The sequence below is a fragment of the Elephantulus edwardii genome, unplaced genomic scaffold (assembly GCF_000299155.1).
Source record: "Elephantulus edwardii isolate Elephantulus edwardi_28Jun2011 unplaced genomic scaffold, EleEdw1.0 scaffold00040, whole genome shotgun sequence".
In the NCBI taxonomy this organism is placed as follows: Eukaryota; Metazoa; Chordata; class Mammalia; order Macroscelidea; family Macroscelididae; genus Elephantulus; species Elephantulus edwardii.
Window position 1 is genome coordinate 1,168,314 of NW_006399790.1, and position 16,967 is coordinate 1,185,280.

At 41.3% G+C, this 16,967-nt stretch overlaps 1 protein-coding gene across 1 annotated transcript in view; it reads right to left on the reverse strand.

Annotated features, from left to right (window-relative positions):
• Positions 1-1,945: 1,945 nt before the first annotated feature.
• The window catches only part of APOO (apolipoprotein O), an 85,458-nt gene continuing 70,436 nt past the window's right edge, over positions 1,946-16,967 (reverse strand). The window contains exons 7-8 of the mRNA XM_006885075.1: positions 6,253-6,340; positions 1,946-1,992 (exon numbers count right to left, since the gene is read on the reverse strand). Coding sequence (XP_006885137.1) covers positions 1,946-1,992; positions 6,253-6,340 — 135 coding nt within the window. The remainder of the gene's footprint in view (positions 1,993-6,252; positions 6,341-16,967) is intronic.

Here is a 16,967-nt window from a genome sequence, read left to right on the forward strand (position 1 = left end):
GAACAACCACCTGGCCAACTGACTGGAAGAGATCTATATTTGTTCCCATTCCAAAGAAAGGTGACCCAACAGAGTGTGGAAACTACAGAACAGTGTCATTGATTTCACATGCAAGCAAGATTCTGCTGAAGATTATCCAAAAACGATTAGAACAGCACATCAGCAGAGAACTGCCGGAAGTCCAGGCTGGGTTTAGAAGGGGTCGTGGTACTAGGGATATTGTAGCTAATGTTAGATGGATCTTGGCTGAAAGCAGAGCGTACCAGAGGAATGTCTATCTGTGTTTCATTGACTATACAAAGGATTTTGACTGTATGGATCACAACAAACTGTGGCTGCCTCTGAGAAGAACGGGAATCCCAGAACACTTGATTGTGTTTATGGGAAACCTATACTTGGACCAGGAAGTGGTCGTCAGAACAGAGCAAGGAAACACTGCATGGTTCAAAATTTGGAAGTGTGTGCATCAAGGATGTGTCCTATCTACATATCTTTTCTATATGCAGAACAGAATGGGAGGCTGGGCTCTATGAGAAGTGTGGCATCTGGATTAGAGGTAGACCCATCAACAATCTGCATTATGCAGATGACACAACCCTGCTTGCTGAAACTGAGGAGAATCTGATGCACTTGCTGCATAAGGTCAAGGACTGCAGCCTTCAATATGGATTGAAGCTCAACATCAAAAAAACAAAGATTCTCACCACTGGGCCGACTGGCAACATCATAATAGATGATGAAGAGATTGAGATTGTTCACAGCTTCAGTTTGCTTGGCTCTATAATCAACACTCTTGATCTTGGTACCAGCAGCCAGGAAATTAAAGGACAAATTGCACTGTGAAAGTCTGCTGTCAGAGACCTCTCCAGAGTACTGAAGAGCAATGAAGTAAGTCTGGAGACTAAGGTGCACCTGATACAGGCCATGGTCTTTGCAATCACTTGCTATGCATCAGAGAGCTGGACAGTCACTAGGGATGAAAGAAGAATTGATGCCTTTGAGTAGTGGTGTTGGAGTACTAAATAAACCATGGACTGCTAATAGAACAAACAAATTCGTCCTGGAGAGGGTGAAGACAGGCTGCTCCTTGGAGGCAAGGATTCTGAAGCTTTGTCTGACATACTTTAGACATGTTGCAAGGCAGGATCGGTCCTTGGAGAGGGATGTCATACTTGAGAGGGAGGTGGGACAGCACAGGAGAGGAAGACCCTTGATAAGATGAATTCAGTCAGTCACTTTGGTAATGGGGATAGGTGTGTCAGAGACAATAAGATTGGCAAGGGATAGAGCATGGTTTAGGGCTCTTGTACACAGGGTAGCTATGAGTCACAGGCGACTCGATGGCACATAACAACAACATGTAAAAATGATGACTTTCTTGAGCATGATAGTGGTATAGTGAATACATAAGAAAATGTCTTTGTTCTTAGGAAATACATACTGACTTAGATATGGATCACAAGTACAATGATATCTGCAACTAGTTCTCAGATGGTTCAGAAAAAAAATACATGTTCAAGCACACTTGTGTAAAGTGAGGAATAGAACAAAGGTAGCAAAAACATTAATTTGTGCACCCAGTGAATGGTATATTCACTGCTTTACTCCTGCAACTGTTGGGTAATTTGGAATTGTTTAAAAAATTAAAATAAAGAGAAAAATCAGCTTTCCGTCCCCATGCTCTCTCACTGCCCCATGAAAGCTATTTTATAAAGCCACCAGACTGACAAAAATGGGAAAGCCTAACAACAACAAGTTTTATCCTCAGAATAAATTGAAACCACCACGTTGGAAAGCTCCTAGGCATCATCTAGTAAAACTAACAAGATACAGATCCTATGAAGCAGGAATTTCAGCTTTGAGAAACTTCATAAACCATGATGCAGGTACAAAAATGTTAACAGCTAAGTTTAAACAGCAATATTCTGGAAAACCACACAACTATTCAATAGTGTGGGTATTTTCCCACAAAGAAATATTCAACATCAATACCTGCAACCACAAACATAATGTTAAGGAAACAAAACAAGCTGCAGAATAATACACGTACTCAAAGAACACAATATATGTTTTAAGACTCCATTTTTTAAGAAACTATGTATTTTATCTTTTTACATTTATTTATATTACAAAGGCAAACAAACCTGGCAAGCTCAATCACAGCACTTTGAAACATGAATATCTGTAGTTAAACTAAAAGAAAAAAGTTTCAAGGAAAGCAAGGGAATGGAAAACCAAAATTCCAGAGACCCACTGCCTTTGAGAGGTAGGAGGGGAACATAGAGAACTGTGAAGGTGTAGTGACTACCTGTTTTTAAAGATGGACATTCACTACATTGTTGTAGACCACACACTGATGATAATATTTCTGGACACACTTTTCTTCACTATTCCAACGAAGAGTTAATTTAGGCTAAAGCAAGTAATTTCTCTTAAATGATTTTGACTCAGTTGAAATCTTTCTATTTAATTCCCCAAAGAAAGAAGGGAGGTGGCAGAATAGCAAAATGCCAGAGGTCTGTTTAGAGTTCGTGATGGTTTATTGTACTACGCTTTTTACTTCTTAATTTTATTTCTCAGATTGGGTCCAGAAATTGGTGGAGAAGAAAATGGTTACTGTGATGGTTAGTATTGTGTGCCAATGTGGCCATGATTCTCAGTATTATGTAACTAATTTATGCGTTATAAACTTGAACTTCCGTTAATGAGGCAGTTCTATAAAGATATGTTCAGCTTATCTGGATAAGGGAAGACTTCAGGAGTGTGGGCATATATTGTTGGACTCTGGCTAAAAAGCTAGAGAACGCTTTGTTGCATCTACATCTTGCAGATGTAGACCACAAGAAGACTTGAAACTCTTGCTGCAGAAGATCAAAGACTATACTGTTCAAGATGGGTTGGGAACATCACGATGGAGAAAGACTGAAGTTGTCAACAATTTCATTTTACTAGGACCCATAACCAATACCCATTGTAGCAGCAGTAACGAAAGCAAAAGGTGTACTGCACTGGAGAAATCTGCTAACGAGGACCTCTCCAAAGATCAAAGAAGTAAGTTTAAAGACTAAGGTGCACCATATTCAAGCCATGGTCTTTTTAGATGCTTGCTAAGTATCTGAAAGTTGGACAATGAATAAGGAAGACTGAAGAAGAATTAATGCCTCTGAATTGTGGTGTTGGAGAAGAGTATTGAATACACCATGGAATTCCAGAAGAACAAACAAATCTGTCTTGAAAGAAGTACAACCAAAGTGCTCCTTAGAGGTGAGGATAGTAAAACTTCAGCTCACACACTTCGGGTGTGTTACCGGGAAGAGCCAGTTCATGGAGAGACATCATGCTGGAAAAGCTAGGTGGTCAGTGAAAGGGAGGAAGATCTCCCACAAGATGTGCTGACACAGTGACTACCACAATGATTTGGAGCTTGGCAGAGGTCAGGAGGATGACTCAGGAAAGGAAGAACAAGGTTCAGATCTGCTGTTCACAGGGTCACTAGGAGTCTAGTCAACACAATGACACTTAACAACACATACCATCCTGTTACTTGCCTTGTGGCTCCAGACTCGAACCAGTGGCTCTCTGTACTCGCTGACTTAGGACTCCTCAGCCTCCAAAGCCAGACATCTTTGGCCTTGCTCATCAAAAACAATCTTTGTCCTCATCAGCCTTCTAAGCCTGCCTTGCCTGCTTACAACTTGGACTCATCAGCTTCTCCAGGCATCTGTCTCCTAAGTCTGACCTACAGATTTGGGACTTTGTAGCCGCTAGAAGAATGTGAGCCATTTCCTTGAAATGAATTCCTCTCTCTCTCTCTCAGTTTCACTGGTTTTGCTTCTCTAGGGAATGCTTGTACAGCACAGTGGTTAAAGCATGTTCCTATTAAACAAATGGTTTATAGTTTAAACTCACTGGCCACTCCAAAGAAAAAAGACAAGGCAGTCTGCTTCCCTAAAGCTTTATACCCCGGGAAACCCTCTGGGACAGTTCTACTCTGTCCCATATGGTCCCTATAAGTTACAACTGGATCAATGACAGTGGATGGACTAGTGCAAGAAAAGGGTCAGGCTTTTCAACGATAAAAATGATAAAAACTCCATGTGCAGCAAATGAAAGTGATTGTGATGATTGTGATTTGCTGTGAGTAAAGGTTTAGACCTTTCAAAGAGAGGGCAAATTTATTGTTTAGTGCCATCCAGTCAGCTGTGTCTCACGGCTACCTGTGTACAATGGAACAAAGCCATCCCATCAATCTCTGCTGTGCCTGAGCCTACTATCGTAGTCACTGTATCAGCCCATCTTGTTAAAGGCCTTCCTCTGTTTTGGTGATCTTCTACTTTACCAAGCATGGTGTTCTTTCCCAGAAGTGGCCTCTCCTGATACTGAGTACCTCAAAGTGGATGAGAAAAAGTCTCACCATGCATTTTTCTAAGGAGCACTCTTTACATAACATGAAAAGGCAGGTCGGAATTTTTCAGGACCCCAGGACTATCTGCAGACAACATCTTCTATTATGAACAGGAAGTTGTTAGATAAATTACATTCTAAGAGTATACAAACAGAAGGACACTCATTTTATATTCTCAGTAACTCTATATAGAAGGCAAGTGCACAAAAGTCTAGACTAAGAAATGCTAACCATCTATAAGCTAATTAGAAATCTTTACCATCCTACTCCCAGAAGCCTCACAAAGAAATTAAGTAGTTTTAACAGCTCACATTCAAACTGCCACAAAATGTTGGCCTGTTTAATACACATCCTATCACAGCTCAGCTACTTTTGTGTAGGACTGAATTCTCAGAGCAGTTACAGAAAGTTGTTGTTAAGTGAGAGAGGCTTCCCTTCCATACGTTTTGTGTGTAATCTGTCTGTAGTCATACTATGGTGAACACTCAGTGAGAACCTGATCTAGTCTCACGTTTCATGGTTCTTTCTAGGGCAGTGTCTAGTTTTCCTGACATTTATTTCCTTTCCCACATAAAATTGAATGTGGACTTGTTAAGGAATTTTTAAACAGGAAAGAAAGCTTCCAAAGAAAATGTCAGAGAAATCGACAAAAAAAAAAAAATTATGAGTGTTTATTTTTTAAAAAGGATTGCCAAAGGACACTTGATATTGCTATAGGCCTTCACACTGGCTCAACAAACTAATTCCTTTAGAACCCACCCATATAAAAATAGGTCTTAAGATCACACTGGAAGACTATTTATGTAAATAAGAAGGAGGTGTTTTTGTTGATTGCCTTCACAACTCAGAGCCACCCTATGAACAAAAGGCCTAAAGCCTTTCTGTAACTATTGACATTTATCAAAGTTCATGGAGTATCCGGAGGAATGTTGTTTATTATTTATTCTATATAGAGCTTTTGCATTTTATTTCAAAACTCTAGCTTTATATTTTGAGATAGTCACTGATTTTTTTTTAAAAGAGTATCTTCAATTGAAATAACCTGGAGTCAAAATAAACTGCCTTCATTTTCTAATATAAATAGTATGTGTTAGCATAAGAAATCTAATTTTACCTTGGCTGGCTAAACTCATTGAGTGCTCAGATGAGACATGATGCTTTGTTCTGTACTCATCCTTCCTTTTAAGGAAGACAGAATGTCAAAGCAAACATGGGCAATGTTTTAATTAGCTACATGGCTACTAGAAGAGATGAAATACAATCTTCCTTCTGTTCTGTTAATCCACCAGACAGTGTAAAGAAGGTGGTCTGGAGCCGGGCCTACCATACCGTGACTCATTTTCATTAGATGGACCAAGAAGACGAGTGAATGCACAGATACTGGTAAAGAAATGCGTTCATAACAAATGAAAGGGGTCTAAATTATCTGGAATTATAGTGTATTCTCTTTGAATCCAGCTTTTAGAAAACTACATTTTGAACAGATAGGAATACAACAGAGAAGCTACAAGCTAAGTCTGTTGTCTGTGGAATGTCTTTTATGATCATTTATTCAACTGGATGTGAATCAAACCATTGAGACCCATAGTTTTTTTCAGAATGTCAGCCCTTTCTTCCTAGTCTTAGTCTGGAAACTCCATTTAAATTCATTTAGCAGCATAACACAACACACTTCACTGCTGATCTAATGCTCAGAAGTTCTATCATTTGTTCAAGAAAGGTCACCAGAAAACATGAATTAGAGGCATAACTGAAAAAAACAAAAAATCAAACAACTGAGTTAGCAAGTATTTTACAAAACCCTAGAAAAACCACATATTTAAATAAAATGGAAGATTTTTTAAAACTGCTTCTCACCTTTTGAAAGTTCTTCCACAAATCCTCCAGGACTATGTATCCTTGTAAACCCCAGTCATATAATGCTTCTCCGCTGACCTTGAAACAAAGTATAAAAGATCAACTATTATTCCATGTATGAAAAGTGAGGAAGCAACTTTTCTGTTTTCTTTTTTCCAGTATTCAAAAATAGTAGGTACTCAGTCATATAACTACATCATTAAGTCTTGCACATTAAAACTGTGTAACATAAGCAAATAAGAAGACAGTAAGAATAACAAAATAAAAAGAAAAATAGTATTGTTTTTTAACTAATTTGCTATAAATGACAAGTATCAATCCTGAACTTTCAAAAAAAAATTTTGAACAAATATAGATCTTTGCTGATGGGGGAAAATAAGACAGAGAAGACTTCAATCAGTTCCTATGAAGCAAACATAACCCTGCTACCAAAACCAGGCAAAGATATTACCAAAAAAGAAAACAACAGACCAATTTCTCTCATGACTATCAATGTAAAAATCCTTACCAAACTCCTGGCCAATAGAATGCAACAGCACATCAAAAAAATAATTCATCAAGACTAAGTAGGATTCATAACAGCTATGCAAGGATGAGTCAAAATAAGAAATACCATCACATTAACAAAACAAATAACAAGAACCACATGAAGCTAGCAATTAATGCAGAAATGGCCTTTGACAAAATCCAGCACTCCTTCCTGATTAAAACACTTAGCAAAATAGGAATAGAAGGGAATTTCCGCAACATTGTGGAAAAATATATATGCAAACACAAGAGCCAATACCAACATCATTCTCAATGGACAAAGACTAAAAGCATTTTCCTTGTGAACAGGGACCAGAAAAGGATGCCCACTGGCACCACTCCTCATCAATACTGCACTGGAAGCACTTGCTAGGGCAATACAACATAAAAAGGAAATACAAGACATCCCGATTGGCAAAGAGGTGGTGAAATTGTTGGTATATGCAGATGCTATGACTGTGTATACAGAAAATTCCAAGGATTCAACAACAATAAAAAGACACTGTTAGAGCTAGTGGACCAATTTAGTTGAGTGGCAGGATATAATATCAAAAAATCAGTGGGTTTCCACTACAGTAACAAAGAGAACTCAAAAAAGGAAAATAAGAAAGTAATACCATTTACAATGTCCAACCACAAATCAAGATACTTAGGAACAAACCTAACTAGAGACACAAAGGACCCTTAAAAATTAAACTACAGGCAGAAGGTCAAGGACTGCAGCCTCCTATATGGATGGAAGCTCAACATCAAGATAACAAAGATTCTCGATCCAAGATGGTGGCGGAGGCAGAGACAACATGGTGAGCTGCGGGAGCAGCGGACCACTTGGAACAGGGCCACTATGGCCTTCTACAGACTTCTGTTTATTGATAATTGAACAGTTAAACAGTTGATGACTGGTCTTCAGTGAGAACTGAGGCTCAACAACAGGAATTCAAGGATTCGCAAGGAAGAATGGGTGAGTGCTGCAGCTCCCAACCCCCTCCCGCAGAGCCAGCACTGCGCCACACCTCAGCCACAGCTCCATGAAGCTCCCACAGCGGGAACCTATGGAATCCCTCGCCCACGATGGAGAGTGGGCACCGGGCCTCCCCAGGACTGGTGCAGCGGAGCCAGCACAATGCGGCAAAGTGGACTGGTTCTGGGGAGAATTCTTGGAGCCAAGATGGTGGCAGTAGGGGAAGCGGGCGGCCACTGGCCTCCCGCACGCGAGATGAAGTGCAACTGCCAGCCGCCGATGTGGGAGATGACGTGCAGGAGATGGCTTGTGCCCGCCAGCCACCCACATGGAAAATGGCACGCGCCTGCCGGCTGCCCACACTGGGGGATGGTGCGCGCCCGCCTGCTGCCGGTGCACAAGATGATGCGCGCCTGCCAGCTGCCCGTGTGGGAGATGACACTCGAGAGACAGCTCATGCCCGCCAGCCACCCATGCGGAAGATGGCACACGCCCGGCGGCCACCCGCACATGAAGTTGGCGCACGCCTGCCAGCTGCCCATGTGCAAGATGGCACAAGCCTGCCGCCCGCCCAGACTGGGGGATGGCGCGCACCCGCTAGTCGCACTTGTGGGAGATGGTGCGCGCCTGCTGGCCTCCCGCGCTGGGGGATGGTGGGCAACCACCAGCTGCCTGTGCATGAGATGACGCATGCCCACTGAGGGATGACACGCGCCCGCTGGTTGCCCGCGTGTGGAATGATGGGCACCCACCGGCCGCCCGCGCTGGGGGATGGCACCCGCCAGCCACCCGCGCACGAGATGATACGCGCCCGCCGGCCACCTGCGTGGGAGATGATGTGTGGGAGATGGCGAGCGCCCGCCAGTCGCCTGTGTACGAGATGACGTGCGGCCGCCCCCACTGGGGGATGGCGCGCACCCACCCCCACCAGCTGCCCGCACGCGAGATGATGGGTGTCCACCAGCCATCCATGCTGGGGGATGGCGCCCACCGGCTGCCCGCACACGAGATGACACGTGCCCGCCAGCCACCTGTGTGGGAGATGATGCACAGGAGATGGCGAGCGCCCGCCAGTTGCCCGCACTGGGGGATGGTGCGTGCCCGCCGGCCGCCCGCACAGAAGAAAGGGCGCATGCCCCACCACCCGTGGGGGGGATGAGCTTTCCGCCGCCTACAAGTTTGGGTTTCCTAGGAAAACCAGAGATGATCACCTATACAATGGATTGTTGAAAGTCACTGTGAGCTGTCTACTTGATGACACATAACAGTGGCAGCATGTCCAAGAGGACCAACATCCTAAATGCACCACATATTTTGATCTGCTGAAGGCTTCTGCCAAAAGCTGTTTAGACCTGGGGGGAGCCTGTTCACAATTCTCAGGTTCCTTTTGCCATTTATAAAGGGGGAGGGCAGTGACACCTACTTCAAATTATAGTATGACCACTTATAGGGGGGAGGGAAGTGGTGGTGCTGGAATTGGAGACGCTGTCCCTGGCCACACAGTCCTCGGTCAGGTGAGGGGACCAGATTGGGGTGGGCGTAATTAGAGGGGGAGTGTACCAGCCAGCCCATTGGGGGTGTTGCCCTGCTCGGGACAGGCTGTCTTCGGCCCTCGGCTCGTGGCTAGCCGTCATGGCTCTCAGGGTGAGCTCCTCAGTCCCCAGATTGTGCCATCTGACCCCTGGGTAGGAAAAAAAATGCCTAGGGTATCCAGAAAATTTTATCTAGGCTACTTTCCGCCACCCTTTCCTCCAGTAAACCTGAAAGCAACACCCCCAAAACCCCTCTATTTGTAACTCACAAGTTTGTTCTCTCTAGGTTTGCTCCCTTTCCTATAGGTAACCTTACCACTGAGTTTTACTTCAGACCTGACCCTGAACCCAGTGCCAGTGACAAAAAGGAAATACAACTGCCAGCTAAAGAAGCAAAGGAGGATGGAGCCTCTGGGTTCAACCAGCCATCCCCACTGGACCCACCTGGGAAAACACTTCACGGTCCAGAGGGGAGCAAATGACAGGAAAATATCTTCTAACAGAACAAGAAGGCAAGTAGCCTTAACCCAAGATCACCAGTAAGGTGATAAAGTGCCCTCCCTTTCCCCCTTCACATCAATGCCCCTATTCAGCATGAAGAAGCCAGAGAGTCGGCATCCAGTTCCCAAATCAATAAGACAGTTGATTTAATTACCATTGGAAAATGCTTGTCATTTTCCTGTAGCATCTGGTCCCCACTGGATCATTTTCATTTCCTTCACCTGCTTCCCCCCACCAACCAATTTCTGCAGCTCTGCAACTGCATCCCTGCCCATCCTCATGTACCTCTGCCCTCCTTGTACCCCCAATATGTTTTTTCCCAATAAAAAAAAATAAACTACAAAACACTTCTGTGAGAAACAATAAAAGACATAAATAAATGGAAAAACATTCCCTGTTCATGGATAGGAAGATTCAATATAGTGAAAATAATAATCTTACCAAAAGCAATCTATATGTTTAACATAACCTCCATACCTATATAGAATTCATTTTTCAAAAAAATAGAAAAGGCAATTTGCCAAGTTTATTTGGAAAAGAAATGGACCCCAAATAAGCAAAGTAATTCTGAAAAACAAAAATTAAGTGGGAGGCATAGCACTCCCTGACCTCAAAACCTACTATACAACTCTAATAACCAAAACAGCATGGTACTGGTACAATGATAGGTACACAGCTCAATGGAACAGAATTGAGACCCCAGAAATTGACCTATCCCTAACCCTAACCCTAACCCAATGACTAGGTTCCTCTCCATTTTCTTTAAAAATATCTCAAATTCAATGTTATCAAGCTGGCACCAACTCATAGCTGACCCTCTACTGGGTTTCCAGAGTCTGTAAATTGCACAGAAGACTACCCATCTTTCTCTCACAGAGATGCTGGTTGATTCAAACGGACAGAGAACCTATGGGTTCTCAGCACAACTCCTCCTTTTCTTAGGTCCACCTAAACAGAGACTCTTTCAGTTCAACAGGGTTTTTGGAAGTAATGTAATATAGAAGGAGTAAGAACTCTTTCTTTCTAGAACATCTTAAGAAGTAGGAATTAAAGTCAGGAAGTATTTCTAGGTCAGGAAGCTCATTACCTTAACATATACTAGGCCTCGAGGCTTAGCTGGCATTAACTGTTGGAAACTTTAAAAATAAATGATCCCTACTCTATAAAACAACTGTAAACAGGCAAAGATTATAAGGGAACATTCAGAGGCCAAGTAACTTATCCAAGGTCACATACCTAAGAAGTCCAATGGTCTTTGCTATGTGTTGATTTCTCAACTTTTATTCTTCCAGCTCTTTTCACTTTCTTAAAATATAATTGATTTCTCATCTACAACTGCAGCCTGATCCAGGCATATGGACTGTCATAAAGAACTCAAGGAAAGCAGTATCATGTCTGGCAGAGACTTTCAAGAGGTCAATTCCAGTGACTGCACTGCTGCCTCATCCTGAGACAAAGCCTCCAAGAGACATGCTAGTTCAGGTAACTAGGTCGCTGTCTCTATAAGCTGCCCAACTCAACTCACTGCAGTCAAGTTAGAACTGACACTCCAGTAGGTTTTCAGGGTTTAAAATAGCATGGGAGAAGAATCTCCATCTTTCTTTTAAGGAGCAGCTGGTAGATTCAAAACACCTGTCCCTGGGGTGACACATAACTCCTTATCATGTAGGCCACCAGAGCTCTCTATAAGCTACTCAGGACCTCAAATTCTAGGGCCACTTTGCTTTTGGGAGTTTTCTAAGGGAATCTCTATGCTATGAGTCTCACTAACTACCTGACATCACCTCTTCAAACCTTGTGAGCAGCAAAATCATCAGGAAGGCTTGCTAAAATACAGACTGCCTGTCATTTTACCTTTTAGTAAGTCTAGGTAGGATGTGGCATGACAGCTTGTATTTCTAACAAATTCTCAGGTGATGTTGACTCTGCCAGCCCAGAACCACATTTTGAGAAGTACTGGTCTAGCTTTACTGTGTTCCACGTTCTTGTCGGAACACTTCCAGTAACCTCTTTTAGGATCCTCTCTCATTATGGTGGGGAAGAAACAGTCAGAGGTAAATGAAACCCAGGAGAAAAACAGCATTGAGATAATTAAGGAAGACTGATAATCAATTGTGCCAAGGGCTGCGGATAAAATGAAGGTGACAAGGATGAAGTGCTGTCCCCAAGAACCAGCTATGGTGACTACAGCAACAATTTCATTAGAGTACTTACTGTGCAGGAAACTATTTAGTATGGCCCTTCTAGCTGTGTATTTCTAACTGCTACCAAATAATTGGGTAGGACTATACAAACAAAATGCTTGTGGCTCACCAAGAGGCTTAGATGGCTTGTTAGTAATGTAAATAAGGTACATGGTAACCTTATGGGAATTGGTGGTGGTGGTAGGTCGGGACACCACTCAGAGTGACCCTACGAACAACAGATCTGAATCCTGTCCTATCCTGTGCCATCCTCATCAATTTTGGCATGCTTAAGCCCACTGCTGCAATCACTGTGTCAGTCTATCTTGTTGAGGGTCTTCCTCTCTTTTGCTGATCCGTCATCTTTCCAAGCATGTTGTCCCTCTCCAAGGAATAGCCTCTCCTAATAACATGCCCAGAGAGCATGAGATAAAGCTTCTTCATCCTTGCCTCCAAGGAACACTCTGTTTGCACTTTCTCCAAGATATTATCTGCTTGTTCTTTTGGCAGTTCATGGGATAGTCAATACTTTTCACCAACACAACTCAAAGGCATTGATTATTCTTCTGTCATCCTTATAGAGCTCTCCACAGCAAAGCAAGTGAATGAAAAGACCATCCATCAAGCACACATTAGGTACATGGAAACTAATGAGAGGACTGGTCAGGTTTGCCATTTTTTTTTTTTAGTTTTGCCATCTTGCTAGATTTAAAATGAGCCACCTCAGAGTTTAAAAGGGGGACTTAATGATGACTAAGAATGAAGAACTGGGAAAGGACCATATCCTTTGGACTTGGGGTCCCTGTGCTAGGAAACTCCTAGTTCCAGGAGACAAATGAAGATAGGTTTGACACTACAGAGATGAAGAGAAACAGTAGCAGCAGCATCAAGAGACCAGTAGGAAATAGTTCAGTAGGTTTCCTGGCCCAAAGAATGAGAAAGGTGAGTGCCTTTGGGCAGGAAGCCTGCTGGCAGAGTTAGGCACTTGTCAGTGGATTTAAAGTGCTTTCTATCTAGCAAATGCCTAAGCAGGTCAGAGGCCAAAGGCCAAAGAAGTCAAGGACTAGAGGGAGGTGTACTATAGAAATTAGTGAGAAGAAACTATCCTAAACAAAGGATGATATTCTGAGTTGCCCCTGGTCCTGAATTATAAGATGTTACCTCCCTAACAAACTTCACAATTCCAAGTATGGGCTGTGTGTTCTCTATGATCATTGTAACTTAATGAAGCAATCAGAAAAACAGACTGTACCCTGGGAGGGACAGCTGGTATCAGAACTGATAAAAAGGTTATAGAGAGAAGGTGTTCTGATCTTCACACCACAGAAATCAGCCTTGGGTGGTTGATGCTGATAAGCTTCTTGTGAAGTTTACACTCAAAACCACTGAGTTGAATCTGACCTATGGCAATCCTTCACTGGGTTTCTAAGGCTAAAACTCTTAACAGGAAAGCTATTGTCTATCTTTTTCCCACAGAGCCACTAGTAGATTCAAACTACTGTATGTATGTCTATGGATTATGAAGAAGTGATGCAACATAAGAGAATAAAGGTGCTCAAAATTACTGATTTAAGAGCTATTATTAAAAAGGTAAAGAAAAAAACAATTAATTCATCACATTAACAAAGCAAAAAATAACAACCACATGATCCTATCAATCGACGCAAAATAGGTCTTTGACAAAATCCAACAGCCCTTCCTCACTAAAACACTCAACAAAATAGGAATAGAGGGGAATTTCTGTGAAATAGTGAAAAGTATATATGCAAAACCAAGAGCAAACACCATTCTCAATGGAGAGAGATTAAAGGCATTCCCCTTGATAATAGGAACTAGGCAAGGATGCCAGCTATCATCTCTCCTACTCAATATTATACTGGAAGTATTAGCAAGAGCAATAATACAAGACAAGGAAATAAAAGATATCCAAATAGGCAAAGAGGAGGTAAAATTATCTCTATGTGCAGATGACATGATAGTATATTTAGAAAATCCTAAAGATTCAGCAAGGGAAAAACAGCTGACCAATTCAACAAAGTATCAGGGTACAAGATCTCTAGCTATTAAAAAGATGCAAATCAAAACAACTATGAGATATCATCTCACCCCAGCAACAATAGCAAAGTTCAACAGGGCAGCAAACAACAAATGGCTGGGAAGGTTGTGGAAAGATTAGAACTCTTACTCACTGCTGGTGGGAATGTAAAATGGTGCAACCACTATAGAAGGCGGTCTGGCACTTTCTCAGAAAGTTGGAAACAGAAATATGATTTGAACCAGTAATTCCACTACTGGAAATATACCCAAAAGAAAACAGAGCCATGACTCAAACAGATGTATGCATACCCATGTTTATTGCCGTGTTATTCACAATAGCAACCCAAGTGCCCATCAACAAACAAATGGATAGAAAAACTATGATATATGCACACAATGGAATAATATACAGCACTGAAATACAAGGAACTCTTAAAATATTACACAACCTAGGTGACCCTGGAGGACATTATATTGAGTGAAATATCTCAGTCACAAAAGGACAAAACACCGCTGTTATAAAACAAGACTAACATGAGGGGTGAGGGAAAACTAAGAAAAAAAGGGATAAATAATGAACACTGCTTTGGAACAGATGAAGGAAAGAACTGTTTAAAATGAATATGTGATTAAGTATTATCTGTATGACCACAGTCCAGAATAAGAGGTGCATACCAAAGTGGACTGGAGGAGAGGTAGGGTGGGGGAGGGAAGAAATTAAGAAACAATGAACTTTTATTTATTTTTTTTTTAAAGTGAACTGGGGTAGGAAGGAAAATGTGCAACAATGAATGAATGAAAATCCAAATTTACCATAAACTTTCATTAAAATCACAATTTTAAAAAATAAATAAAAAGCTAAAGAAAGGTTTCCACACAGAATCATTCTTGTATGGTTACCAAGGATAGGATGGGAAAGGAATAAAAATTAATAAACTAATATTAAGATGAATGAATAAATGGATTATTAAAATAACTGAAGGAAAAGGTAATGTGCATTAAGTGGATGATTAGATACTGTGGGTATTATGATTAAGGTTATAAAATAAAATGTGTACCACAGATCAATGGAATAGAATTGAGAATCCAGAAATCAGCCATCTACCTATGGTCAACCGATTTTTGACAAGGAGATGAAATCAGTTAAGTGGGGAAACTACGGCCTTGTTAACAAATGGAAAAATTGGAAAATTATCTGCAGAAAACTCAAGCAAGATCCACACCTCACTCCACACACAAAAGCCAGTTCAAAGTGGATTATGGACCTAGGACTAAAATAAAGGACTATAAACTTCATTAAAGAAAAGCTTGGAAGAACTCTAGAAGTCCTAATCTACAATATAAACAGTCTTCCAAGCATTCTGGAAAATCTACAACCAGGAGAGGATAAAATAGATGAATGGGACATTCTAAGAATTAAACCCTTATGCACATCCAAAAACTGCTCCAACAGAGTAAAAGGGGAAGCCACAGATCAGGGAAAAATATTTGGTAATAGCATGTCTGACAAAGGACTTATATTTAGAATTTATAAAATACTCGATCACTACAAGATAAAAGTAAATAACCCAACTGAAAAACGGGCATAGGATATAAAGAGACACTTCACCAAAGAAGACATTCAGATGGCCAACAAACACATGAAGAAATGTTCAAAATCCCTATCTCTAAGAGAGATGCAAATCAAAACAACTATGAGATATCATCTCACCACAGTAAGAATAGCAAAATTTAACAGAACACCAAACAACAAATGCTGGCGAGGTTGTGGAGGAACTAGAACCCTTATTCACTGTTGGTGGGAATGTAAAATAGTGCAACCACTCTGGAAAGCAGTATGGAGCTTTCTCAAAAAGTTGCATATAAAAATACCATTTGACCCAGAAATTCCACTACTGGGAATATACCCCAAAGAAACCAGAACTGCCACTCAACCAGCTATATGCGCACCCATGTTTATTGCAGCTTTGTTCACAATAGCAAAGAGTTGGAAACAACGCAATTATAATTGTCCATCAACAAACAAATGGCTAGAGAAGCTCTGGTATATTCACACAATGGAATACCATGCAGCATTGAAAAACAAGGAACTCATGCAATATTATTCAAAATGGGTTATCCTGGAGGACCTTATGCTGAGTAAAATATTTCAGTCACAAAAGAACAAATACTGCATAATGCCACTCTTGTAAAATGGGACTGACATCAGAGTTGGGGGGAAACTAAGAGGGAATAGGTAATGTATACTGCATTGAAACAGATAAGGGAGAGAACGGTTTAGAAGGAATATATGATTAGGCATTACTGTCATGACAAGAGTCCAGAATGAAAGATACATAGTAGAGTGGACTGGGGTGGGGTGGAGGGGATTGTATAACAATGAAAGAATTTTTTTTTCTACTTTTCAAAGAGAAAAGCAAACTGGGGAGGGCAGAGAGGAAAGTGTGCAACTATGAATGAATGGAAATGCAAAGTCTCTGTAAACTTTCATGAAAATAAAATTTTTTAAAAAAATAAAAATTAACCAAGTATTGAACAAAAAAATCAGTATGATTTGTAAACTTTCACTCAAACCATAATTTAAAAATTATATATATTTTGAGCCAAGAAAAGCCTATCTACACAGGATGCATCACCTTTGCTCAGGAAACATTACGACTAAACTTCAGAGACATTGGTCGCAACATAAGGAACTACCAGCAGCTGATGGATTTGGAATCACAGAAGCTAAGGAAGCTTCATATATAAGTTATTAGATGAAGGGCTGGTCAATGGGAGATAGATGTGAAGCGAGTGGGTAGAAGTGGATGGGTACCCTGGTGGATGGTGAAGCAGGGAAGTAAGTGGGTAAAGACACGTGTGAGAAAGGCAGGGACAACACTGACACTAAAGTTAACTCCACAATAAAGGATATACCTTTAACTTGCTGGTCTGTCTGATACTTCTCTAAATCTGAACATTCA